This window comes from Oncorhynchus nerka, linkage group LG10, assembly GCF_034236695.1.
Source record: "Oncorhynchus nerka isolate Pitt River linkage group LG10, Oner_Uvic_2.0, whole genome shotgun sequence".
In the NCBI taxonomy this organism is placed as follows: domain Eukaryota; kingdom Metazoa; phylum Chordata; class Actinopteri; order Salmoniformes; family Salmonidae; genus Oncorhynchus; species Oncorhynchus nerka.
Genome location: NC_088405.1, coordinates 68,694,699 through 68,721,240, shown reverse-complemented (window position 1 = coordinate 68,721,240; position 26,542 = coordinate 68,694,699). Strand labels below are relative to the sequence as shown.

The 26,542-nt window shown below is 42.4% G+C and overlaps 1 protein-coding gene across 5 annotated transcripts; it reads left to right on the top strand.

Moving 5' to 3' along the window:
- The first annotated feature begins 502 nt into the window (after positions 1-502).
- On the top strand, positions 503-24,824 carry LOC115135909 (ribosomal protein S6 kinase beta-1-like). 5 transcript variants are annotated; one of them, XM_029671102.2, is made up of 14 exons: positions 503-521; positions 6,282-6,325; positions 6,696-6,816; positions 6,940-7,008; positions 12,691-12,838; positions 12,928-12,985; positions 18,740-18,931; positions 19,122-19,212; positions 19,375-19,482; positions 20,280-20,342; positions 20,465-20,542; positions 20,662-20,769; positions 21,076-21,188; positions 21,415-24,824. In XM_029671102.2, the coding sequence occupies exons 2-14, from the start codon at positions 6,288-6,290 to the stop codon at positions 21,668-21,670; spliced, it is 1,443 nt and encodes a 480-aa protein (XP_029526962.1). In that variant the 5' UTR covers positions 503-521; positions 6,282-6,287; the 3' UTR covers positions 21,671-24,824. The 5 variants fall into 5 exon arrangements, with proteins under 5 accessions (XP_029526962.1, XP_029526959.1, XP_029526960.1 ...); XM_029671099.2 differs by lacking the exon at positions 503-521 and adding an exon at positions 574-666; XM_029671100.2 differs by lacking the exon at positions 503-521 and adding an exon at positions 574-669.
- The last annotated feature ends 1,718 nt before the right edge of the window (positions 24,825-26,542 follow it).

The following is a 26,542-nucleotide window of genomic DNA, read 5'->3' as shown; positions in this document are numbered from 1 at the left end:
TCGCATTACATTGGTGTCAGAAGTGATCGGACCTTGCATCCACGACAGTGCGTTGTGTGTGCTTGGCCGGTGAGCGCATTCCTATAAGGCGTTGAGTCGCAAGCTAGCGCTCTTTGAAAGGAGGGAGTAATGCAGTGTTGCCAACTCCTCAGTAAGGAAAGTAGCTATTGGCTGTCCTAAAAGTCGCTGTAGGAGAGAGGAATAATGTCATGGGAGAGACAAAAAGTGATTAAAAAACACCCTAAATATATTTAGAACTACAAATGAACTTTCCTCTGTCGATTCTTGTTTTTTTTTATGTCACAATTCCAAATCTCCTCCTTTATCCGGGCTTGGGACCGACAAAAGTGACCAAAAAGAGACACTTAAGTTTTTTACATTTTACATCCAGCGCTGAATGTAAGCCGCATGCGCAGAGGTGAACATCTCCTGCTCTGACCGCAGCGCGAGGACTGGGCCGCCTGTGAGTGCTTTGGGACTGGGGTGTGGCCCACCGCAGCACCTGCTGCTCGTTGAGAAGAGTAAGACAAATACGTGCTTCACGTCAGAGTCTCCAAAAGTATACAATAACACCAGAAAAAGTCGCTAGATGTGTCGCAAGAGGGCTCTGAATACTAGCTAGACTTCGGGCTAGAAGATCGAGGGTTCGAGGCCTGCTCCATTACAGTAGTATAAATTAATTAATCAAAGTAACGTTTTTAATCAGCATATGTCAATCATTATTTGAATGTTTGTAACCCGTTGTATAAAAGTGATAATGCCCTCGAAGTTGGTGTATGGAGGATATATTGGCACAGTTTGCCGGCCCTTCACTTCTTCTCGGGCCTAACAAAACACCGTATTTTCCAGCATTATGACTTAATTACCGTTAAGGAATGCCTTCTCTGTGAAGTGCAGGTGTGCAATAACTAAATTCGCACTTGTAAACAACGCCATTTTTAGGAACTTTGGCAAATGGTCAAGTCTAGAACACTTGGTGCACTCTGTTCGTAACAGATTTTTAGTTTTGGGAACAGGAAACATGATTGAGATCGGGCTTTTCTTAGATTTGAAAATCAGCAGAATTTCGGCCCAGTTCCATCTCGCGCCATACTCTCCCGCTTCCGGCCACTGGGCATCCTCTCCTCACAATATTTGGTGGGGAGTGGAAATTGCTTCGTATTTATACATAATGTGAAATATCTTACTCCTTGTTCTGTGATAATACTAAAGATGTTTTATAAATAAACAAAGACAGACCACAGCCTGTCGTTTCCAATGGGGAACAAATTAGCCATAGTCTGCAGAAGAAGCCGGATTGGGGGCAGGCAGACGAAGGCCGACCAGACGAACGAAAGATGCGGAAGCGGATGAAGAAGTGGAATCTGAAAACAATGGCGGTAGAATCAAGGAGAATTTGAGAATTGTCCAAAATAATGAAAAACAGAGTAAACTAGTGTACAGTGATGAGAATGACCATTCGTATCTAGTAGGAGTACGGTTTGTTAAATGAGGAGCAGTTGAGCATAGTACCGATCTTGAAGAAACCAGTTGAGTTATCCAAACTGTTGGACAGAGTGCTGGGTAAAAGTGAGGAGGCAATCTTGTTTCGATTTTTTTGTTGTGATTCTTTGGATCAGAAGGGACGTGCGTTGTGTCCTAACCGATTTGATAAGTTTGAAGTCTCGCGTGTGTCTCTTCGGAACAGGGCATCCCTCAAGTGGTTATATCTGGCGTCTCGTGGGAAGTCGATTTTGAGGTATTTCTTGCTTGATAGAAGCACGTCGGATGGATCGTGTGGTGAATGGTGAAACAGTGAAGAGTAACGTTATCTGTTCTTATATCTTTTGATATGGAGTCTCTCCCTACTCAAGTGCAGTTAGTGTATATCAACTACAGAGTCAGAGCATTTATCCCAATACCAATGCAGTGTGATCACTGTAAAGCTTTTGGTCATGTAGCAAGTGTTTGCAGAAGGGAGAAGCCGACATGTCCAAGTTGTGGACAAATGCCCCACGAGGGTGAAAGAGAATGAGGTGGTCAGGGTTGTACAGAGCATTTCATATGCAGCAGCTGTGGATAGGCCTAGGCTGCAGGGGTTGCCTTTCATCAGCAGGATCCTGATATGTTAAAGGTTAAGAAGGTGGACTTTGTGGCATTTATAGCTATGGTAATTAATGGCACTGCCAAGGTGGAGAGAAGGTCCAGTAAGATAGAAATAATAGTGATTGCGGCAGAGCGGTTCCTGGGGCTGAGATATTTATCAGCGAAGGAGTTATATGGAATAATGGCGCAAGCCCTACCACACTCTCGGGAAGATAAAGATAACTGGGGGAAAAATTAAGTTTTGGCAATGTAGAATTTTATTAGGGTGGATTAAGTTAGTTTCACTATTACGTATGGATTCACATTTATTTAATTTTATTTGGTTTCAAACCGTCCAGTTGGTGGCGGCAGTACACCTTTTGGGGTGTAGTCCGCCATAAAACCACAGAATAAGTGCGCATGCTCAACACTTGAACTTGGTTTTGATTTTGGTCGGCAGCATGGTTTCTACTGTAGCCGGTATGGCGGCGATGTATGTTGTTCCATGAGGCAGTGAAGAAGAGCCTTTCATTCGCACTGAGTGAGAGGGAACAAGCGAAGGCCATGGCAGGAGTATTCGACATTGATTTGGATCAGCAGGACGAAAATGTGTCTGAGGACGAACTCGAGGATGGAGTGAGTTCCCAAGCAAAACATAAGCTAGCTAGGTTCTATCGTTATGTTACTTAGAGCTAGTGAAGTAGGGAGGTGCAAACTAACTCGCGCTAGCTAGCCATTAGCTAGCGGAACCCAAGGCGGTCTTGACGTTGGTGGCTAGATGGTTAGCTAACCAACTAAAACAGATAGACCTGCTATGTCTTCTCAAGAAACTATCCATGTTTCGCCTGATGTATTGTCTAATAGTTACATTCTTTCCCTTTGTGCTGTTGTCTTTGCCCAATGTTTGTACCATGTTGTGTTGCTAATATGCTGTGTTGTCATGTTGCTGCTATGTTATTGTCTCCGATCTCAATGTAGGGTTATGTGTTTTGTCCTATATTTTTATTTTTAATTCCCGTCCCCGCGTGAGACCTTTTGGTAGGCCGTCATTGTAAATAAGAATGTTCTTAACTGACTTGCCAAGTTAAATAAAAATGAGGCACGCATTGATGGATTCGTTTAACAACCATAATATTTTTTGAAGTGCATCAGCTAATAATTGTCTAGATTTAAAAATAAAATAAAAAAAGCACGTGAAACCACCTGACCTCTGTCATGCGCATAATAATCCGATTTCTGCATTAAGTGAAACAAGTGGTTGTACTCTTTCAAACGATTTATTTTAGCGTCATTAGCTTGTTTTTCTTCAGCAGTCTGCCACTTGACTGAGGTGCAGTCAGTCCCTTATGAATAAACAGTAGCAAATAGTAGTTTAATTTCTGACATACATTGCTAAGCACCTTAAATAATTTACCAGTTCCAGTACCATTAAGTGCTGTAAAATGTATTTCCTTTATCATATCACTATCAACTGAGTACCAGTTGAATGTAGATGCAAATAAAATATTTTTTTTGTTTACAATTTTGCCTGAAATATTTTATTAAAATGTGCAAATGATGCAATCTTATTAAATATGAACATATTTGAAAAGAGAGATTCTGGACACTGGATGACATCAGTCTAAATCTTTTGGTTTTATTTTAAGACACTCCAGGCCTGGACTTGTCCAGAGCAGTGTGTATAAATACTCTTCATCTTTCTATCTACAAAATGCTAAAGATGTAAAATGCATTTATGGAGAATATAATATTTTTTAGAATAAAAAGCATAGTCAACAATTCCCTCTGGGCAAGGTTGGGAGAATATATCTAAGGATAACCACACAACATTTGGTGAATGCAAATGCTTCTGAAGCTGAGAATTTTTGGGGGCAGTGTGTGACTTTCAGGAAGTTACAGTTAAAGACAAGTACACTGAGTTAAAACTACCAAAAGCCTATTTAGACCCAATCACCATCTCTTCATAGTAAATTACGTAGGGTGTGTTTGTAAATTTAGTCAGGCTATCTACTCTCGTGTGAGTGTGCCAGAGCACAGAATAACTAGGAATTTACGAACACTCAACACCTGTTGAATATGGCTGGTGTCAGTCAGTAAATGTCTGCAAAGAAAGCGTAATTAAATTCATGCCAGCTGCAGAGTTAGTCACAAATGCTCTGGATAACATGAAAACAGCCTAACCAGCTGTGCTCAGGTGAGTAAAATGGTCAGTGAGGTGTTCTCTCATTTGTGTCTGGAAGTATCTAGCTAGCCAACGTTAGCCAGTTAACTTGGGTGCTTGACTGCTGTTGTGTGGTCAGAATGCTCAGATCAACCCTACTTCTCAGCCAGAGCGTCTAGTGTGCGCGCTGAACGCTCAGAGAGCGAAACAATCTGAATTTACGAACTGACAATCTGACAACGCTCTGTATTTACAAACCGCGCACTTCGGCACTCCAGATTGAATTTACGAACAAACCCTAAATGTCATCCAGTTTTTGTAGCATTCTCTATGAAATGGGCTTGGAAATGATGTAATTCAATGTAGTGAGCTTTAAAATTGTTGACGATAGTAGGATAAACTAAAGAAAATATACATTAAATTGTAAAAAATATATATCTTCCTCAATCTACACACAACTCCACAATGACAAAGTAAAACAGGTTTCTAAAATGTTCAGAGACTTGTCCCAAATCCACCCCAGCATTGTCTTGTTGGAAAGTGAACCTTTTCTCCAGTCTGAGATCCTGCTCCAGAGCACTCAGGAGTTCATCAAGGATCTCTCTGTACTTCTTCCGTTCTTCTTTCCCTCGATCCTGACTAGACTCCCAGTCCCTGCCGCTGTAAAACATCCCCACAGCATGATGATGCCACCACCATGCTTCACCATAGGAATGGTGCCAGGTTTCCTCCAGACATGACGCTTGACATTCAGGCCAGAGATTTCAATTGTGATTTCATCAGACCAGAGAATCTTGTTCTTGTGGTCAGAGTCCTTTAGGTGCCTTTTGGCAAGCTCTAAGCGGACTCTCATGTGCCTTTTACTAAGGAGTGGCTTTTGTCTGGCCACTCTACCATAAAGGCCTGCTTGGTGGAGTGCTGCAGAGATGGTTGTCCTTCTGGAAGGTTCTCCCTTCTCCACAGAGGAACTCTGGACCTCTGTCAGTGACCATCGTTTTCTTGGTCACCTCCCGACCAAGGCCCTTCTCCATTGATTGCTCAGTTTGGCCGGGCGGCCAGCTCTAATCAAAATCCCATTTTTATTTGTCACATGCGCCAAATACAGTGGGTTTCTTCACCTTACAGTGAAATGCTTACTTACAAGCCCCTAACCAACAACGCAGTTAAGAAAATTCCTTAAAAAAAAGAGATAAGAATAACATAATATAAGAGCAGCAGTAAATAACAATAGCTATATATACTACAGGAAGTCTTGATGATTCCAAACTTCTTCCATTTAAGAATGATGGAGACCACTGTGTTCATGGGGACCTTCAATGCTGCATAAACTTTATCATTCACCAGATCTGTGACCCGATACAATCCTGTCTCGGAGCTCTACGGACAATTGCTTTTACCTCCTGTCTTGGTTTTTGCTCCAACATGCACTGTCAGCTGTGGGACCTTTTTATATAGACAGGTGTGTTCCTTTCCTAATCATGTCAAATCAATTAAATAACCACATGTGGACTCCAATCAAGTTGTAGAAACATCTCAAGGATGATCAATGGAAACAGGATGCACCTGAGTTCAATTTTGAGTCTCATAGCAAAGGGTTTGAATAGTTATGTAAATAATAGATTTGCACTTTTTTTTTTTATATACATTTGCAAACGTTTCTAAAAAACAGTTTTTGCTTTGTTGTAATGGGATATTGTGTGTAGATTGAGGACATTGGGGCGGCAGGGTAGTGGTTAGAGCGTTGGACTAGTAACCGGAAGGTTGCAAGTTCAAACCCCCGAGCTGACAAGGTACAAATCTCGTTCTGCCCCTGAACAGGCAGTTAACCCACTGTTCCTAGGCCGTCATTGAAAATAAGAATTTGTTCTTAACTGACTTGCCTAGTTAAATAAAGGTAAAATAAATAAAAAAAAATATGTGTATTTATGTGAATGAGTAAGGCTGTAACGTAACACATTGTGGAAAAAGGAAGGGGGTCTGAATACTTTCTGAATAGTAGATGCAAAAATAATAATTTCATCCTTTGGGGCCTGGCCTTCTTTTTTATTGTTGCTAGATCCAAATGAGCGAATATGGGCGACAATGCAGCGGGTTTGAATTGTGAGTATTTACAAGAGTTTCAGACTGTATTTTGGCACTCAAGCTTTATGTAGCACACTTACCACAACATGTTTGACAACACAATTCTTCTTTGTCGTGTTATCCTGTTTTGTCTTAGTTGTCAATATATTTGCCCTACAGGCATCAGTGTAATCTGATCTTTGTCAATTACAGGAACACCTTTGATCACTTTTATGATGTATGCTTTGATGAACAGATACGGGACAATTGTGATGTTAGTCCAGAGATGATAGAACTCCTTGTGCAGAACTTGTCATTCAGGTCCATTCAACATTGACTCACTGCAATGATGATGTGTATTTGACATGTATGATTTATGTTTCAACGGCTGTCTTTTTTATTTTTCAAGTAACATGGATGACTGTGAAAAGTTTGAAATCTCTGAAGACAGCGTCAACAAAGGAACGGAGCAGATTCGTCCGGAATGCTTTGAGTTGCTCCGAGTTTTAGGAAAAGGAGGCTATGGAAAGGTGAGCTATCCCTAATCGCCCTATGCCTGGATCAAGTATTCTCATGTCTTCCCCTTAGATTAGATGGCGTCAATTCAGTGAAATTCATGTTTTTTTTCCCTCTTTTCCCCCAATCACATTCAGGTTTTTCAAGTTCGTAAGATGTCGGGTGCCACTTCGGGAAAGATCTTCGCTATGAAGGTCTTGAAGAAGGTGGGCTGTTTGGGTTATCAGGCTGAGATACTTGTCTCGTTTGCCCCTAAGGAACTGCACACTTAACATCTGTAATATTTATTCTAGAGTTATTCTCTAAGTATTCCCATTGACATGACAATGAGCACAGATTGAACACTGACCCTCTTGTTACAGTAGTATAAAGAACGCACCGGTGCAGTCATTCAGACACGAACACACAACTTACATTTTTTTGACTGAACAACTTACCATGAAACCTCAGGGCTGTTGGTTCTCCCCATTTTCTTTCCAACAGCTTTGCCTCCTTTCTGTAATTGACGACCGCCCGTCTGGTTTGCATCTTGGCCCAAGAACCCACCTCTGTTTCCCAGAAACCTTACAGGTTTTTGGTAATAGGGGTTCTGTTTATAGTTTGTATGTGTCTTTATTTACTGTTGCTACCATGCAGGAGCTAAGAGCTCAGATTCCTATTCTACCTCTGTTACTGAGGATGAAGGTGTTTAAACAGGCAACCAGCAGCCATCATCACTGCCAAATGAAACCCAAGGGTCCCGCCTCTTTCCCTCACGTCTTGGAAACCCTCTCGCTGATTGGCTGATCTTTGTCCATCACCATCTAGCATAACCTTCAGAACCACCCCTTTGGATTTCATAGTGCAAGCAGCACAAGTGATTTAGGCTAAACAAGGAAGTGAGTGCGAGAAATCGTAAAGTATGAGTCTTAGAAATTGTTTTCACTAACTTTATATGCGCTAACTCCGAATCAATTGGGTTTTGAATGATATGGTCACTGTGATGGAACATTTATTTTGATTGCCGATTTTGATTATTTATATATATATAAATATAATGTGAATTTTTCAAAGTCCCATCTAATATGCCTACAGCTGTAGCAGGCTTTCCTGCCTTGATTTCAAACAACGCCCTTTTCAAGTCCCACTTTGTTGCAGTGTTTCCAGGTTCTACAGTGGGGCAAAAAAGTATTTAGTCAGCCACCAATTGTGCAAGTTCTCCCACTTAAAAAGATGAGAGAGGCCTGTAATTTTCTTCATAGGTACACTTCAACTATGACAGACAAAATGAGAAGAAAAAAATCCAGAAAATCTCATTGTAGGATTTTTGATGAATTTATTTGCAAATTATGGTGGAAAATAAGTATTTGGTCAATAACAAAAGTTTATCTCAATACTTTGTTATATACCCTTTGTTGGCAATGACAGAGGTCAAATGTTTTCTGTAAGTCTTCACAAGGTTTTCACACACACTTGCTGGTATTTTGGCCCATTCCTCCATGCAGATCTCTTCTACAGCAGTGATGTTTTGAGGCTGTTGCTGGGCAACACGGACTTTCAACTCCCTCCAAAGATTTTCTATGGGGTTGAGATCTGGAGACTGGCTAGGCCACTCCAGGACCTTGAAATGCTTCTTACGAAGCCACTCCTTCGTTGCCCGGGCGGTGTGTTTGGGATCATTGTCATGCTGAAAGACCCAGCCATGTTTCATCTTCAATGCCCTTGCTGATGGAAGGAGGTTTTCACTCAAAATCTCACGATACATGGCCCCATTCATTCTTTCCTTTACACGGATCAGTCGTCCTGGTCCCTTTGCAGAAAAACAGCCCCAAAGCAGTATTTTTTCCACCCCCATGCTTCACCGTAGGTATGGTGTTCTTTGGATGCAACTCAGCATTCTTTGTCCTCAACACGACGAGTTGAGTTTTTACCAAAAAGTTATATTTTGGTTTCATCTGACCATATGACATTCTCCCAATCTTCTTCTGGATCATCCAAATGCTCTCGAGCCAACTTCAGACGGGCCGCCCAACAACCTGCCCGCTTGACCCTATCCCCTCCTCTCTTCTCCAGACCATTTCCGGAGACCTTCTCCCTTACCTCACCTCGCTCATCAACTCATCCCTGACCGCTGGCTACGTCCCTTCCGTCTTCAAGAGAGCGAGAGTTGCACCCCTTCTGAAAAAACCTACACTCGATCCCTCCGATGTCAACAACTACAGACCAGTATCCCTTCTTTCTTTTCTCTCCAAAACTCTTGAACGTGCCGTCCTTGGCCAGCTCTCCCGCTATCTCTCTCAGAATGACCTTCTTGATCCAAATCAGTCAGGTTTCAAGACTAGTCATTCAACTGAGACTGCTCTTCTCTGTATCACGGAGGCGCTCCGCACTGCTAAAGCTAACTCTCTCTCCTCTGCTCTCATCCTTCTAGACCTATCGGCTGCCTTCGATACTGTGAACCATCAGATCCTCCTCTCCACCCTCTCCGAGTTGGGCATCTCCCGGCGCGGCCCACGCTTGGATTGCGTCCTACCTGACAGGTCGCTCCTACCAGGTGGCGTGGCGAGAATCCGTCTCCTCACCACGTGCTCTCACCACTGGTGTCCCCCAGGGCTCTGTTCTAGGCCCTCTCCTATTCTCGCTATACACCAAGTCACTTGGCTCTGTCATAACCTCACATGGTCTCTCCTATCATTGCTATGCAGACGACACACAATTAATCTTCTCCTTTCCCCCTTCTGATGACCAGGTGGCGAATCGCATCTCTGCATGTCTGGCAGACATATCAGTGTGGATGACGGATCACCACCTCAAGCTGAACCTCGGCAAGACGGAGCTGCTCTTCCTCCCGGGGAAGGACTGCCCGTTCCATGATCTCGCCATCACGGTTGACAACTCCATTGTGTCCTCCTCCCAGAGCGCTAAGAACCTTGGCGTGATCCTGGACAACACCCTGACGTTCTCAACTAACATCAAGGCGGTGGCCCGTTCCTGTAGGTTCATGCTCTACAACATCCGCAGAGTACGACCCTGCCTCACACAGGAAGCGGCGCAGGTCCTAATCCAGGCACTTGTCATCTCCCGTCTGGATTACTGCAACTCGCTGTTGGCTGGGCTCCCTGCCTGTGCCATTAAACCCCTACAACACATCCAGAACGCCGCAGCCCGTCTGGTGTTCAACCTTCCCAAGTTCTCTCACGTCACCCCGCTCCTCCGCTCTCTCCACTGGCTTCCAGTTGAAGCTCGCATCCGCTACAAGACCATGGTGCTTGCCTACGGAGCTGTGAGGGGAACGGCACCTCAGTACCTCCAGGCTCTGATCAGGCCCTACACCCAAACAAGGGCACTGCGTTCATCCACCTCTGGCCTGCTCGCCTCCCTACCACTGAGGAAGTACAGTTCCCGCGCAGCCCAGTCAAAACTGTTCGCTGCTCTGGCCCCCCAATGGTGGAACAAACTCCCTCACGACGCCAGGACAGCGGAGTCAATCACTACCTTCCGGAGACACCTGAAACCCCACCTCTTTCAGGAATACCTAGGATAGGATAAAGTAATCCTTCTCACCCCCTTACTAGATTTAGATGCACTATTGTAAAGTGGCTGTTCCACTGGATGTCTTAAGGTGAACGCACCAATTTGTAAGTCGCTCTGGATAAGAGCGTCTGCTAAATGACTTAAATGTAATGTAATGTAAATGCCTGGACATGTACTGGCTTAAGCAGGGGCCACGTCTGGCACTGCAGGATTTGAGTCCCTGGCGGCGTAGTGTGTTACTGATGGTAGGCTTTGTTACTTTGGTCCCAGCTCTCTACAGGTCATTCACTAGGTCCCCCTGTGTGGTTCTTGGATTTTTGCTCACCCTTCTTGTGATCATTTTGACCCCACAGGGTGAGATCTTGCTTGGAGCCCCAGATCGAGGGAGATTATCAGTGGTCTTGTATGTCTTCCATTTCCTAATAATTGCTTCCACAGTTGATTTCTTCAAACCAAGCTGCTTACCTATTGCAGATTCAGTCTTCCCAGCCTGGTGCAGGTCTACAATTTTGTTTCTGGTGTCCTTTGACAGCTCTTTGGTCTTGGCCATAGTGGAGTTTGGAGTGTGACTGTTTGAGGTTGTGGACAGGTGTCTTTTATACTGATAACAAGTTCAAACAGGTGCCATTAATACAGTTAACGAGTGGAGGACAGAGGAGCCTCTTAAAGAAGAAGTTACAGGTCTGTGAGAGCCAGAAATCTTGCTTGTTTGTAGGTGACCAAATACTTATTTTCCACCATAATTTGCAAATAAATTCATTAAAATCCTACAATGTGATTTTCTGGGGTTTTTTTTCTCTCATTTTTGTCTGTCATAGTTGAAGTGTACCTATGATGAAAATTACAGGCCTCCTCTTTTTAAGTGGGAGAACTTGCACAATTGGTGGCTGACTAAATACTTTTTTGCCCCAATGTATATGCGGTAGCAATTGAGCCTGGGATGAGGTTATGGAAACTCCTATGTGTGCAGCAGACATTTTCCAGCATTGGTGTTTAGCATGGTTGACTTAATCTGCCGTGTCAGAACCCAGCACTGGGCATGTAAGTGGCTATGTAGCACAGTAGGCACAGAACCTCACACAAATGACTGACCATGCTCTGGCTTCTAGTTCTGCCACAGGGCTCCGGCTTATTCCAACTGAAACGGATCTACTATTGGACCCGACGGCTGAAATGCAGTATACTGATATAAATACAACTTTCTTTTTTTTTTTTACCTTTATTTAACCAGGCAAGTCAGTTAAGAACAAATTCTTATTTTCAATGACGGCCTGCAGCAATTTCAAAGATTTTACTGAGTTACAGTTCATATAAGGAAATCGGTCAATTTAAATAAATTCATTAGGCCCTTATGAGTTTTTTAGGACTGGGCAGGGTGGGCAGCTATGAGTGGGCCTGGGAGGGCATAGGTCCACCCACTTGGGAGGCAGGCCCAGCCAATCAGAAAGGGCTTTATTACAGACAAATACTCCTCAGCACCCCCCCACACCTCCTCAGACTATCCTGCCAGGTGTGGAGGTCCAGGGATGGCGTGGTTACATGTGGTCTATGGTTGTGAAGCCGGATGGATGTATTGCCAAATTCTCTAAAACGACATTGAAGGCAGCTTATGGTAGAGAAATGATCATTTAATTCTCTGGCAACCACTTTGGTGGACATGCCTGCAGTCATCATGCCAATTGCGCGCTGCATCAACTTGAGACATCTGTGGCATTGTGTGACAAAACTGCACATTTTAGTGGCCTTTTATTGTCCCCAGTACAAGGTGCACCTGTGTAATGATCATGCTGTTTAGGCAGCTTCTTGATATGCCACACCTGTCAGGTGGATGGATTATCTTGAGCCAAAGGTTTTTGTGCGCCTGGAAAATTCCTGGGATTTTTTATATCAGCTCATGAAACATGGGACCAACACTTCATATGTTGTTTATATTTTTGTCCAGAGTGGTTTGAATGTTATGGATTCCTTTTGAGCCAACAAGATTTGCACGTGATCTGAACCTGAGGGCGAAGATAACTACATTAATGACATGGCTCAGAGCAGAGAGGTTCCCTCCCTTTACTAAGGCTGGGCTGGGGAAAAGGGGAGAGCAGGGAAATAATCATCTAAACCAGATACCAAATGAGAATTTCCTTCATGCTGTCATGTCTTCAGAGCGTCTGGATCCGGTAGTCAGTTACCTACCATAGTGTCCTTTTCAAATGCATATCATACCTCAGTTTCTATCTGTAAGAAATGTTTCATTTGGGCTGACTAACTTACCATACTATTACCAGGTTATTACCACTTTGTTCTCTGCTGTGAATGTAAAGTGCTACCTTTTTGTTATAATACTGACAATGCTTGACAATCCAAGCTTTGTTTGATCCCTCCAGGCCATGATAGTGCGTAATGCTAAGGACACTGCTCACACCAAGGCAGAGAGGAATATCCTGGAGGAGGTGAAGCACCCATTCATAGTGGACCTCATCTATGCCTTCCAGACAGGGGGCAAGCTGTACCTCATCCTGGAGTACCTTTCTGGTGAGTGGCTGAGGCATGGTGTGTGCGCATACATGCATTATTCGCACACACATTGGCAAATAATTAAATGCTTTATTTGTTATTTGTAGGTGGGGAGCTGTTTATGCAATTGGAAAGGGAGGGGATCTTTATGGAGGACACAGCGTGGTAAGTGATCAGTCATGCTGGAGATGTGTATCTGTAGTGTGTAGAAAAGATATGAGTTTCTGGACCCTACAGTCCTCACTCCCATGTGTCAACAGATGGCAGATGACGGTAGTGATTACATAGCATAAGGTTGAACCATTTCTAGAAGCAGACAAATGTTTCATGTTCGAATCTAGCGATAGAAAGTTTTTATTTTTTATTTTTTTAACTCTTACCTTTAAAATTCGGGGTTAATGCCTGAACTTAACCTTAAACACTTTGAAATTTGACGTTTGGAACCACTTTGAAATTTTATGTTTGAGAAACATGGATGAATGTCTAATCCTGACAGAGCTTGTTGGACATATTCCATGTTTTGTTGTTTCAGCCTGATTTCAAAATTGATTAAATGTATATATTTTCTCACTCATATACATGCATTACCCCATAATGACAAAGTGAAAACATGTTTTTAGAAATTAACACATTTATTGAAAATGTAAATGCATAATTATCTAATTTACATAAGTATTCACACCCCTGGGTCAATACTTTGTAGAAGCACCTTTGGCAGCAATTACAGATCTGAATGTTTCTGGAAAGGTCTTTAATAGCTTACCACACCCGTATTGTCCAACATTTGCCTATTGTTTATTATTTATTTGTTCAAGTAGATTTAGTCAACTGTAACTTGGCCACTCAGGAACATTCACTGTCTTCTTGTTATGCAGCTCCAGTGTAGATTTTGGCCTTGTGTTTTAGGTTATTGTCCTGCTGAAAGGTGAATTAATCTCCCAGTGTCTGGTGGAAAACAGACTGAACCAAGTTTTCCTCTAGGATTTTTGCCTGTGCTTAGCTCTGTTCCGTTTCTATTTTATCTTTAAACTCCCCAGTCCTTAACGATACAATATAATGCAACCACCACTCTGCTTGAAAATATGGAGTGTTATTCAGTAATGTGTTGTATTGGATTTTCCCAACATAATACTTTGTATTCAGGACAAAACGTTAATGGCTTTCCCACATTTTTTGCAGTATTCAGTGCCTTATTACAAACAGGATGCATGTTTTGGAATATTTTTATTCTGTGCAGGCTTCCATCTTTTCACTCTGTCAATTATGTTAGTATTGTTGAGTAACTATAATGTTGTTAGTATTGTGTAGTAACTATAATGTTGTTGATCCATCCTCAGTTTTCTCCTATCACAGTCATTACTACTCTGTAACTGTTTTAAATTCACCATTGGCCTCATGTTGAAATCCCTGCTGGTTTCCTCCCTCTCCAGCAACTGAGTTAGGAAGGACACCTGTATTTTTGTAGTGACTGGGTGTATTGATGCACCATCCAAAGTGTAATTAAGAACTTCACCAAGCTCAAAGGGATATTCAATGTCTGTTTTTATTTTATTTTTTAGGCTAGCCATAACAAAGTGGTTGAATACTTATTGACTCGAGACATTTCAGCTTTTACATTTTTCATTTGTCAAACACAATTCCACTTTGACTTTATGGGGTATTGTGTGTAGGCCAGTGACAAAACAATCTAAATGCAATCCATTTTAAATTCAGGCTGTAAAAATGTGGAAAAAGGCAAGTGGTGTGAATACTTTCTGAAGGCACTGTAGATGCCATATTTGCTGAGGCACACTGAATGTACAGTTGAAGTCGGAAGTTTACATACACTTAGGTTGGAGTCATTAACTCGTTTTTCAACCACTCCACAAATTTCTTGTACTACTAGTTTTGGCAAGTCTGTTAGGACATCTACTTTGTGCATGACACAAGTCATTTTTCCAGCAATTGTTTACAGACAGATTATTTCACTTATAACTCACTATCACAATTCCAGTGGGTCAGAAGTTTACATACACTAAGTTGACTGTGCCTTTAAACGGCTTGGAATATTCCAGAAAATGTCATGGCTTTAGAAGATTCTCAGTCTAATTGACATCATTTGAGTCAATTGGAGGTGTACCTGTGGATGCATTTCAAGGCACCTTCAAACTCAGTGTCTCTTTGCTTGACATCATAGGAAAATCAAAGAAATCAGCCAAGACCTCAGAAAGAAAATTGTAGACCTCCACAGGTCTGGTTCATCCTTGGGAGCAATTACCAAATGCCTGAAGGTACCACGTTCATCGGTACAAACAATAGTAAGCAAGTAGAAACACCATGGGACCACGCAGCTGTCATACCGCTCAGGAAGGAGACACATTCTGTCTCCTAGAGATGAACTTACTTTGCGAAAAGTGCAAATCAATCCCAGAACAACAGCAAAGGACCTTGTGAAGATGCTGGAGGAAACAGGAACAAAAGTATCTATATCTACAGTAAAACGAGTCCTAAACCGACATAACCTGACAGGCTGCTCAGTAAGGAAGAAGCCACTGCTCCAAAACTGCCATAAAAAAAGCCTGACTACGATTTGCAACTGCACATGGGGACAAAGATTGTACTTTTTGGAGAAATGTCCTCTGGTCTGATGAAACAAAAATAGAACTGTTTGGGCATAATGACCATTGTTATGTTTGGAGGAAAGGGGGAGGCTTGCAAGCTGAAGAACACCATCCCAACCGTGAAGTATGGGGGTGGCAACATGTTTTGGGGGTGCTTTGCTGCAGGAGGGACTGGTGCACTTCACAAAATATATGGCATCATGAGGAAGGAAAATGATGTGGATATATTGAAGCAACATCTCAAGACATCAGTCAGAAAGTTGAAGCCTGGTTGGAAATGGGTCTTCCAAATGGACAATGACCCCAAGCATACTTCCAAAGTTGTCAAAATGGCTTAAGGACAACAAAGTCAAGGTATTGGAGTGGCCATCACAAAGCCCTGACCTCAATCCCAAAGAATATTTGGGGGCAGAACTGAAAAGCATGTGCGAGCAAGGAGTCCTACGAACCTGACTCTGTTACACCAGCTCTGTCAGGAGGTATGGGCCAAAATTCACCCAACTTATTGTGGAACGCTTGTGGAAGGCTACCCAAAACGTTTGACCCAAGTTAAACAATTTAAAGGCAATGCTACCAAATACTAATTGAGTGTATGTAAACTTCTGACCCACTGGGAATGTGATGAATGAAATAAAAGCTGAAATAAATCATTCTCTCTACTCTTATTCTGACATTTCACATTCTTAAAATAAAGTGATCCTAACTGACCTAAAACAGGGAATTTTTACTAGGATTAAATGTCAGGAATTGTGAAACACATAGCCAAATACATTTAAACTAAGGTGTATGTAAACTAGAGGTCGACCGATTATAATTTTTCTACGCCGATACCGATTATTAGAGGACCAAAAAAAGCCGGTTCCTATTAATCGGACGATTTAATTTGTATTTTTATTTATTTATTTTATTTGTAATAATGACAATTACAACAATACTGAATAAACACTTATTTTAACTTAATATAATACATCAATGAAATCAATTTAGCCTCAAATAAATAATGAAACATGTTCAATTTGGTTTAAATAATGCAATTACAAAGTGTTGGAGAAGAAAGTAAAAGTGCAATATGTGCCATGTAAGAAAGCTAACGTTTCAGTTCCTTGCTCAGATCATGAGAACATATGAAAGCTGGTGGTTCCTTTTAACATGAGTCTTCAATATTCCCATGGAAGAAGTTTTTTAGGTTGTAGTTATTATAGGACTATTTCTCTCTCTACCATTTGTATTTCATTAACCTTTGACTATTGGATGTTATTATAGGCACTTTAGTATTGCCAGTGTAACAGTATAGCTTACGTCCCTATCCTCGCTCCTACCTGGGCTTGAACCAGGAACACAACGAGAACAGCCACCCCCGAAGCAGCGTTACCCATGCAGAGCAAGGGGAACAACTACTCCAAGTCTCAGAGCGAGTGACGTTTGAAATGCTATTAGGCTTGAAGTCATAAACAGCTCAATGCTTCATTGCGAGGAGCTGCTGGCAAAATGCACGAAAGTGTTTGAATGAATGCTTACGAGCCTGCTGGTGCCTTTCATCGCTCAGTCAGACTGCTCTATCAAATCATAGACTTAATTATAACATAATAACACACAGAAATACGAGCCTTGGGTCATTAATATGGTCGAATCCGGAAACTATCATCTCGAAAACAAAACATTTATTCATTCAGTGAAATACGGAACCGTTCTGTATTTTATCTAACGGGTGGCATCCCTAAGTCTAAATATTCCTGTTACATTGCACAACCTTCAATGTTATGTCATAATTACGTACATTTCTGGCAAATTAGGCGGCCCAAACGGTTTTTCATATACACTGACTCTGCGTGCAATGAACGCAAGAGAAGTGACACAATTTCACCTGGTTAATATTGCCTGCTATGTAGAAGAAAAAGAAACGCACACCTATTAAGACGAGGTGCTGGCTAGCGGAGTAGAAACTTGAAAATAAAAGAGAGCCACTCAGATGCAAAAAATTTGATACCAACGTTTCGACAGCCAAGCTGTCTTCATCAGGGTATAATCACAAACACTGCGTTATGTGCTCCACTAAGGCAGTTATTTCTCTTATAACTTGTCCTTGTGGTAAAAATTATGTAGGTAAAACAAAGCGCGAATTAAAAGTATGTATCTCAGAGCATCGTAGCACCATTAGGTGTAAAAACTGTACTTATCCAGTTGCGGCCCACTTCTTGGAGGCAGGCCACTCGATATCGTCTCTGCGTTATATTGGCATCGAACATGTCACCCTCCCTAGGAGAGGGAGTGACCTTCATCATTTATTGTTAAAACGAGAGGCTGCCTGGATCTTTAATTTAAAGACCCTTGCGCCCTTCGGTCTCAACGTAGACTTTGATCTGAAGCCATTCTTGTGATTATTGTGACTTTGCCATTGTAATTTTTTGTGAACTTGTATAGTCAAATTAATCTATGATCGTATGCTATCCATTTGTTTGTATGCTGTTCTTTGTATGACATTTTAATATTTGATTATTAACCAATGATATTAGGCCACTCCTGGCCATGATTACAGACACCTGTGTCTTTTGACACTATATAAACGAGTCATCCCGCAGTGTTTGTGATTATACCCTGATGAAGACAGCTTGGCTGTCGAAACGTTGGTATTAAAATGTTTGCAGCTGAGCTCCTAGAGTGTGCGGCTCTCTTTTATTTTCTAATATTTTTAGCTAAATATGCAGGTTTAAAAATATATACTTCTGTGTATTGTTTTTAAGAAAGGCATTGATGTTTATGGTGAGGTACACATTGGAGCAACGATACTCACAGCATCCATTATATGCAACGCAGGACACGCTAGATAAACTAGTAATATCATCAACCATGTGTAGTTAACTTGTGATTATGATTGATTGTTTTTTATAAGATAAGTTTAATGCTAGCTAGCAACTTACTTTGGCTTACTGCATTCGCGTAACAGGCTGTCTCCTCGTGGAGTGCAATGTAATCCGGTGGTTAGAGCGTTGGACTAGTTAACTGTAAGGTTGCAAGATTGAATCCCCCGAGCTGACAAGGTAAAAATCTGTTGTTCTGCCCCTGAACGAGGCAGTTAACGCATCGTTCCTAGGCCGTCATTGAAAATAAGAATGCGTTCTTAACTGACTTGCCTAGTTAAATAAAGGTGTAAAATAAAATTAAAAATGGCCAAATCGGTGTCCCAAAATAACGCTTTCCGATTGTTATAACTTGAAATCGTCCCTAATGAATCGGCCATTCCGATTAATCGGTCGACCTCTAATGTAAACTTCCGACTTCAACTGTACTTGATGTAAAAGTTCTGTTTTCGGTTCTGCAGCTTCTATCTGGCAGAGATTTCCATGGCTTTGGGACACCTGCATCTGAAAGGCATCATCTACAGAGACCTGAAGCCAGAGAACATCATGCTCAGCAACAACGGTCACGTCAAGCTCACAGACTTTGGCCTGTGTAAAGAATCAATCCATGACGGCACTGTTACTCACACCTTCTGTGGCACCATAGAATACATGCAAGTTATGGTCCTAATCATTAAACAACGAAAAGTTCATGTCAGCCTCCTAGTCTGTTGTAAACGTCCCATCTCCTCAGAGCAATACTTTACGTACTCTTTTGTTTGAGGAAATGTGTGTTTGGTTGCACATTGTATAGGCTTACCTGACTGTCCTCCTCACCCACTCCCCTCCCATCTGTCACTCCAGGGCCCCAGAGATCCTGATGAGGAGTGGACACAACCGGGCTGTAGACTGGTGGAGCCTGGGAGCTCTCATGTACGACATGCTGACAGGAGCAGTGAGTACAACTCTTCTTTCAAGAGAAACATTGATTTTCTTCAAAACGTATGTACTCTGTACAAGACAACATCAACATTTAATTGATAAATATTTATGTTTAACCCCAGCTGGACACAGTGTCAGTATTGTAGTTGGATATACCTTTTATTTTACTCCACAGCCACCATTCACTGGGGAAAACAGGAAGAAGACCATTGACAAAATCTTAAAGTGCAAACTGAACCTGCCACCTTACCTCACACAAGAAGCTAGGGACCTTCTAAAAAAGGTACGGGTGTTAGATGTTCTAATAATAGTGTGTTGATGGCATTTCAGGTAGGCTCTGCCTTCTGATTGTTTAATGCTGGGCTCTCCAACCCTGTTCCTGAAGAGCTACCGTCCTGTAGTGCTGAGCGATTTGAGGTCGGTTCGATAATTAAAAAATAATCACGTTTCTTTTATTTGTTTCGATAATTTTAAAACATTAAATGTATTACAATTTTAAAACATTAAATGTATTTTGTGGGTTGAATGCTGTAACACAGAATTAAAACAATTAAAGTCCCATGATGGTAGTGACTGTCCATTACTGCGCATCACTTATTAACCATAATTTATTGGCATTAACTTACTTTAATAAAATTTGATATTTATTTGATAGCTTTATTATTTCATTCCAAGTCATCTCATCTCTATAGAACTGCTGTCTGACAAAATCACTATTTTGTAGTTCTTCAAAGTAAATAAGGCAACCTTTTTTTATGAAGGTCTCTTTCGTAGAAGGCATAAAAGAAACACAGACCGAACATGTAGATGCGCAATGGATTATTAACGAAATGGAATTCAAATAATTGAACCTACTATAATTTATAGTTTTCGCTCCAACCCTAATCTAGCACACCTGATTCTAGTAATTAGCTGGTTGATATGCTAAATCAGGTTAGTTACAACTGGGTTTGGAGCGCACCTACAGGAGGCTAGCTATTCAGGAACCGTGTTGGAGGACCCTGGTCTAATGTAACACAAGTCAGATCAGATGAAAACTGAGGAGCAGACTTGCATTACCTGTCACTCCCTCTGTTCCAGCTGCTGAAACGCAATGCATCGTTACGGCTGGGGGCAGGCCCAGGAGACTCCTCAGAAATTCAGGTATTACAGTTTAAACAGACCTGTTGTAGGATCAATAGAACGTTGGTGGTGGTAAAAAGAGCAACCTTCATGTGTTGTGGCTTTCTCTGGGAAAAGTAAAGTTATTCTGTCCGCTTCTCCAGAGCCACCCGTTCTTCAGGCATATCAATTGGGATGATCTTCTCGCTCACAAAGTGGAGCCTCCATTCAAGCCTTTTCTGGTGAGCCGTTATTCCTTATTCATAGCATTTCCATTGTGAACAGCACCTGTGCCTACCAAGTCCTCCTTGACCCACAGAGACTAGAGGTTAACCGGTTTCCTTCTTTCCTTCCGTTGCAGCAATCAGCTGATGACGTGAGCCAGTTTGACTCAAAGTTCACTAGCCAGACTCCCGTGGACAGCCCTGATGACTCCACGCTCAGTGAAAGTGCCAATCAAGTCTTCCTGGTAGGCTGCCTACTGCTTACTCTGCACATTCCGTTTGGTCTCGTGTTTGTGCGCGTGTCTTTTACTGTGTGCACGGCTGCACATAAACGGGTAGGCAGAAGCTACACTCTTTGTTTGTTCTCTTTTTGAGAGAGAAGAAAAAAAATAGTTGGTTAATGCATTGCATCTGTTATTTAAAAACAAAAAATGAAACCGATATAGTTTAATGAGTGTTTCATTGCACATCTCCTCTGGCCTATGTTGTTTTGGTTGTGATTGACCATGAGGAGAATGGCTGTAATCTTCCCTGTGACAACCTCCCCACAGGGTTTTACGTATGTAGCCCCCTCCGTCCTCGAAAACATCAAGGAGAAATTCCCCTTTGAGCCAAAAGTCAGCTCACCAAGAAGGTTTCTGGGAAGCCCAAGAACACCAGTGAGGTAAGCTTTTTTTCTGTCTAATTTTCCTCTAGATTTGTGTAGAAATTGAATTTTCCCATGAAGTTGTCCTGCCAACCAGTGGTTGAATCCAGTGTCATTCTGGTACTCGGTTCTACTGGGATTTATCCTCACTGTTAAAATGTCACCATTCTGTCTGCCCTCCCCCAGTCAGTACTATAGTGTACTATTCTAACCTTCCCTGTATCCTCTTCTCTTGGCCCCCCAGCCCAGTGAGGTTCGCTGTGGGGGACTGCTGGCCCCGGGCCCCCACCCAGGCTGGAACCTCGTCCCTTGGGGGTTTTGGGTCTGGACACCAGCCCATGGAGGTTGGTGTGGAGCAGATGGCCATTTCCTCCGAGGTGTCTGCCCCCCTGCCTATCAGAAAGCCCTCTGGCAACACCACCACAGGCGGCCCCTTCAAGAAGCAGGCCTACCCCTACCCCATCTCCAAGCGGCCCAAGCACCTCCAGATGAATCTATGACACTGCTCCATCTAGAACTTCTTTCCTAAATCCTCCATTCACTTATTTTATTTTAAAGACTTATAGAAATTAAATAAATGACTGACGGACCGTCGGCACCATTCACCAGCTCCTTCAGACGCACCTTCCATCCCTGCCTCCCTCCTTTCCTTCCATCCCTGCCTGTCCCTCTCCCTGGTTGGGCAGCTTGGCAGCCACACAGGGCTTTCTACCCTAGCAGATATGACAAACTATAGGAGCCTCCTGTTAGGGAGAGGAGGAACTAGGGAGAGAACTCCCTCCCACCAATTAGAGCTTTAGTCAGACAGCAAGAGGTCTTGACTACTTCCTTCAGCCCTGTAGAGTATATCTAGAGGAAGAGATGAGAGCAGTGCTGCTAGATGCTGCTGTCAAATTCTGGTGTGTTCCACTGGGCTGGCTTCTCATGACACGCTGGTGCTTTGTACTTTAGGTGAGTGGGGACAGTGTGTTACTCCTGATGCAGCAGTGCTTTCCCTCACCAGGAGTGAGACACTATTGATCAATGAAACTGGGTAATAGACTTTTAAAGCCTGAGGGTGGAGATGATTCCCCCTTAAATGCCTCTACTTCATTTTTAGAACTTGCTGACGAGGGGTTACAGGATCCATTGTAGCTGAATACAGTAGATGGAGTCAATCACAGTGACACAATGTACACAGAACACAATATTCACTGTAGACTCAGTTATCCTGCTATATATAGTGTATTACATTGTTCAATTTATAAAAAATATGGAACCAACAATTCCTTTTTCTGCTTTGTCACTTGAACATCCCATCAGGATTAATATTGTAGAACATGTCTGGGCTGTGTTCTGTATGTAGAAAACATATTGGCACTGAGTGAAACAGGAAGGTACAACCTGAACTCGTCCAATGAGAACACCGATTTCCCTGATCCCTACTTAACATGACCCTGAGCCACGTTCAGTTGCTAAGCGTTGTTGTACGTTGCCGATAGAAATGGCATGAATAGAGCTGACATGATTCCTTGTTCTACATGTCTACATCTCACATTTAGACCTGAATGTTGTGTCCTTCTGAACACGCCCCACCCACGTGTGGTGTCGTTGATGGAGGGGCAGCTAAAAACACGACGTGTACTATTTCAGCTGAATGCATCACCTCCTGCCCCACTTATCCTTCAATACCAAATGCTGACACTGCTTTACCAGTCTGACTGGATCTCTAGGTAGATGGAAAACCATTTATGTATGTAGTACGTTTTTGCGTTGAATGTAAACTGACTCGATGCCTTTTCGAGTGTCACTTACTCAGATGACCCACATAAGTTCTCCACGATTATGATGCATGCAGGTTTATTATAATATTATGGACCTATTCTTTTTGGGCGTCTGCCAATTTGTGATTGTCAGAGACCAACCGAGAGCTTGTCTTTTTTTAATTGAAAAGCAAAGCATTGAGGCCAAATTCTCGTCACCACTGCCTTTTAGTGTTTAGCTAATTGCCAGGTTGCATTTTTCTAATAGTGTACCTGGCTAGGTGCTTCATGGATGCTTCCCTCAGTCTTTATGCAGCCTTGGTGATATCAGTAGGGCTAGTACCTCTGATTCCATTTTATCTAGGGATTGTTTGAAATATGGTGTGACTTGAAGCTTATGTATGCATATATGTGGTCTTTAACTGTCTTAGCCTCTGGAGAAAAGCCATTTGATCCTCCTCTTCCCCAAACAGGAACATTTGTCACATAAATAATAATCCAATCATACGGTTCTGTCTAGAGGAAGGCAGCATGCTTTCTGAGACCTAAACTTGAAATGATTCCTTTCTGTCTGGAGATGTAACAATATTTGCTCCAGTGAGTTTAGATACTGTAGTTTCCCCCCCACCGTGGAGCTATCAGATTCACATGACCAAGATAGCGATCATGTTTAAGTGTGTGTGTCTGTGATTTGATAAACTTGAAAATATGCCTCATTCAATAAGCAAACAATGGTACTATTCTGTATATTTTTGAACCAGGCAGTTTTATTTGGGTCGTTCTCTGGAATCTGTTAGGCCTACGTCATGACTGATAGGTTTGTAGAGGGACACACACAAGTCATTTGCAATACAATTGAATGTGTATCCTGACAAAGGATTTCCTATTCCAAGACAGGTTTATTCAAGTATACATTTAGCTTGTCAGTGAAGGAATGGACAAATTGCTTTGGCTTCAGGTTCCATTGGAGAGGATGTTTGGTGTGCTTCAGAGCAACTTTCACCCCCACAGTGACCATGGCTTACCTTTTTTGAATATATTTATATAATCACACTTCTGTTTTATTTTTTATAAGTGCCATTATATATTTTTTCCACTGCATCAGTCACACTATGCAACCAATGTATTTATGTATTTTGCATTATGTTTAAAAAATGTCTAAGTATATGTTTTTTCCAATGAATCTGTTTTGAGAAACCTCAAAATGCAGCAGTTATTTAATTTGGAATAAAGAATGTCTTAATATGTAAGGTGCAAAATAGAATCCTATTGTACGAGGGACACGTTCAGAAAGTCGGGTGCAAAATAGAATCCTATTGTACGAGGGACACGTTCAGAAAGTCGGGTGCAAAATAGAATCCTATTGAAGTTCAGAAAGTAACTTTTTGATCATCTTGTGCCGGCTTCTTTAATTCTGAAAACGTGATATTTAATAAGATGCCTGCAGCGTGTTGAAACATGGGCAGTTTAGGTGTGTGTGTGTGATGATAAATACTGATGCAAAAATGAATGGGGGGGGTTGGGGATGTGCCTTTCTTGAAGAAATTGCATGTATTTTCAGATGTGTAAGGAATGTTAGTTACTGAGGAAGATGATTAGACCATATGTTTCTATCTCTACTGGTATAGGGTCTTTGATGAAGTGGTTTTCTGTGCTGCTCTAACCTGTTGATACTGATCTGAGTGATTTCAGAGCTTGAGGACCTTTTTATAGTTCAGTGTTCAACTGAAACTAAATGAGTGAGTGTTTGGGAACATGAATATGATTTATCTTCTCATTAGAAGACTGCTGCAAACAGTTCATCAGAGTCAATATTTCACCCCTATATTTATTCCTAGACATTTCAGGGGGTTTGGATGTTGATATGTAAGTGGATGGATGTGAACAAAATAAAAAGCATTACTGAGTTGAAGACTGAAAGTGATTTATAGTGCAACCTGGATGGAATATGCAACCCCAAAGTTACTGCTCAACTCCTAACAGCATTTGCACAGGAATGGCCAAAAGGAACACTGACTTATGGTAAGTGTGATTGTGGCCATCTAGTTGTGCTAAATATCAAGCTGTCTTCTGACATTTTTCTTCAGTGAAAGTTGTAATTGTCATAGGAAATCCTGAATAAATAGCCTGAAATTCTTCATTTACATTGCACTGCAGATGTCAGCTGAATCGGAAATTACCTTCAGATGTCAACCATGCTTCAACATGGATCTTCTGTGGTACAGATTGAATCCTGTCCCTAGGTTGCCTTGACCCAAGACTAGTTATTGGCTGCAGTGCCTCAAAGAGCTAAGCACAGGAAACATGGTTAAGAACCAAACTAAAATGACTGTCACTACCTGAATAGATGTGAACTCACCCAACTGTTGAATAAATGCCAAATGCAAAAATATCAACAATTTTACTGTTACTGTTCATATAAGGAAATCAATTAATTAGGCCCTAATCTATGGGTTTATATGATTGGGCAGGGGCGCAGCCATGTGTGAGCCTGGGAGGGCATAGAACCAGCCAATCAGAAAGGGCTTTATTACAGACAGAAATACTCCTCAGTTTCATGACCTGTATGGGTGGCTGGTCTCAGATGATCCCACAGGTAAAGAAACCGGATGTGGAGGTTCTGGGCTGGTGTGGTTACACCTGGTCTGTGGTTGTACAGCTGGATGTGGAGGTCCTGGGCTGGTGTGGTTACACCTGGTCTGTGGAGGTCCTGGGCTGGTGTGGTTACACCTGGTCTGTGGTTGTACAGCTGGATGTGGAGGTCCTGGGCTGGTGTGGTTACACCTGGTCTGTGGTTGTACAGCTGGATGTGGAGGTCCTGTGCTGGTGTGGTTACACCTGGTCTGTGGTTGTACAGCTGGATGTGGAGGTCCTGGGCTGGTGTGGTTACACCTGGTCTGTGGTTGTACAGCTGGATGTGGAGGTCCTGGGCTGGTGTGGTTACACCTGGTCTGTGGTTGTACAGCTGGATGTGGAGGTCCTGGGCTGGTGTGGTTACACCTGGTCTGTGGTTGTACAGCTGGATGTGGAGGTCCTGGGCTGGTGTGGTTACACCTGGTCTGTGGTTGTACAGCTGGATGTGGAGGTCCTGGGCTGGTGTGGTTACACCTGGTCTGTGGTTGTACAGCTGGATGTGGAGGTCCTGGGCTGGTGTGGTTACACCTGGTCTGTGGTTGTACAGCTGGATGTGGAGGTCCTGGGCTGGTGTGGTTACACCTGGTCTGTGGTTGTACAGCTGGATGTGGAGGTCCTGGACTGGTGTGGTTACACGTGGTCTGGTTGTGAGGCCGGTTGGAGGTACTGCCAAATTCTAAAAAACGACGTTGGAGGCCGCTTATGGAAGAGAAATGAACACTAAATTCTCTGGCAACAGCTTTGGTAGATATTCCTGCAGTCAGCATGCCCTCAACTTGAGACATCTGTGGCATTGTGTTGTGACAAAACAGCACATTTTATTGTCCCCAGCACAGGGTGCATCTGTGTCATGAACATTCTGTTTCATCTGCATGTTGATATGACACACCTGTCAGGTGGATGGATTATTTTGGTAAAGGAGAAATGCTCACTAACAAGGATGTTAACAAATTTGTGCACATAATTTGAGAGAAATAAGCTTTTTGTGTGTTTGGA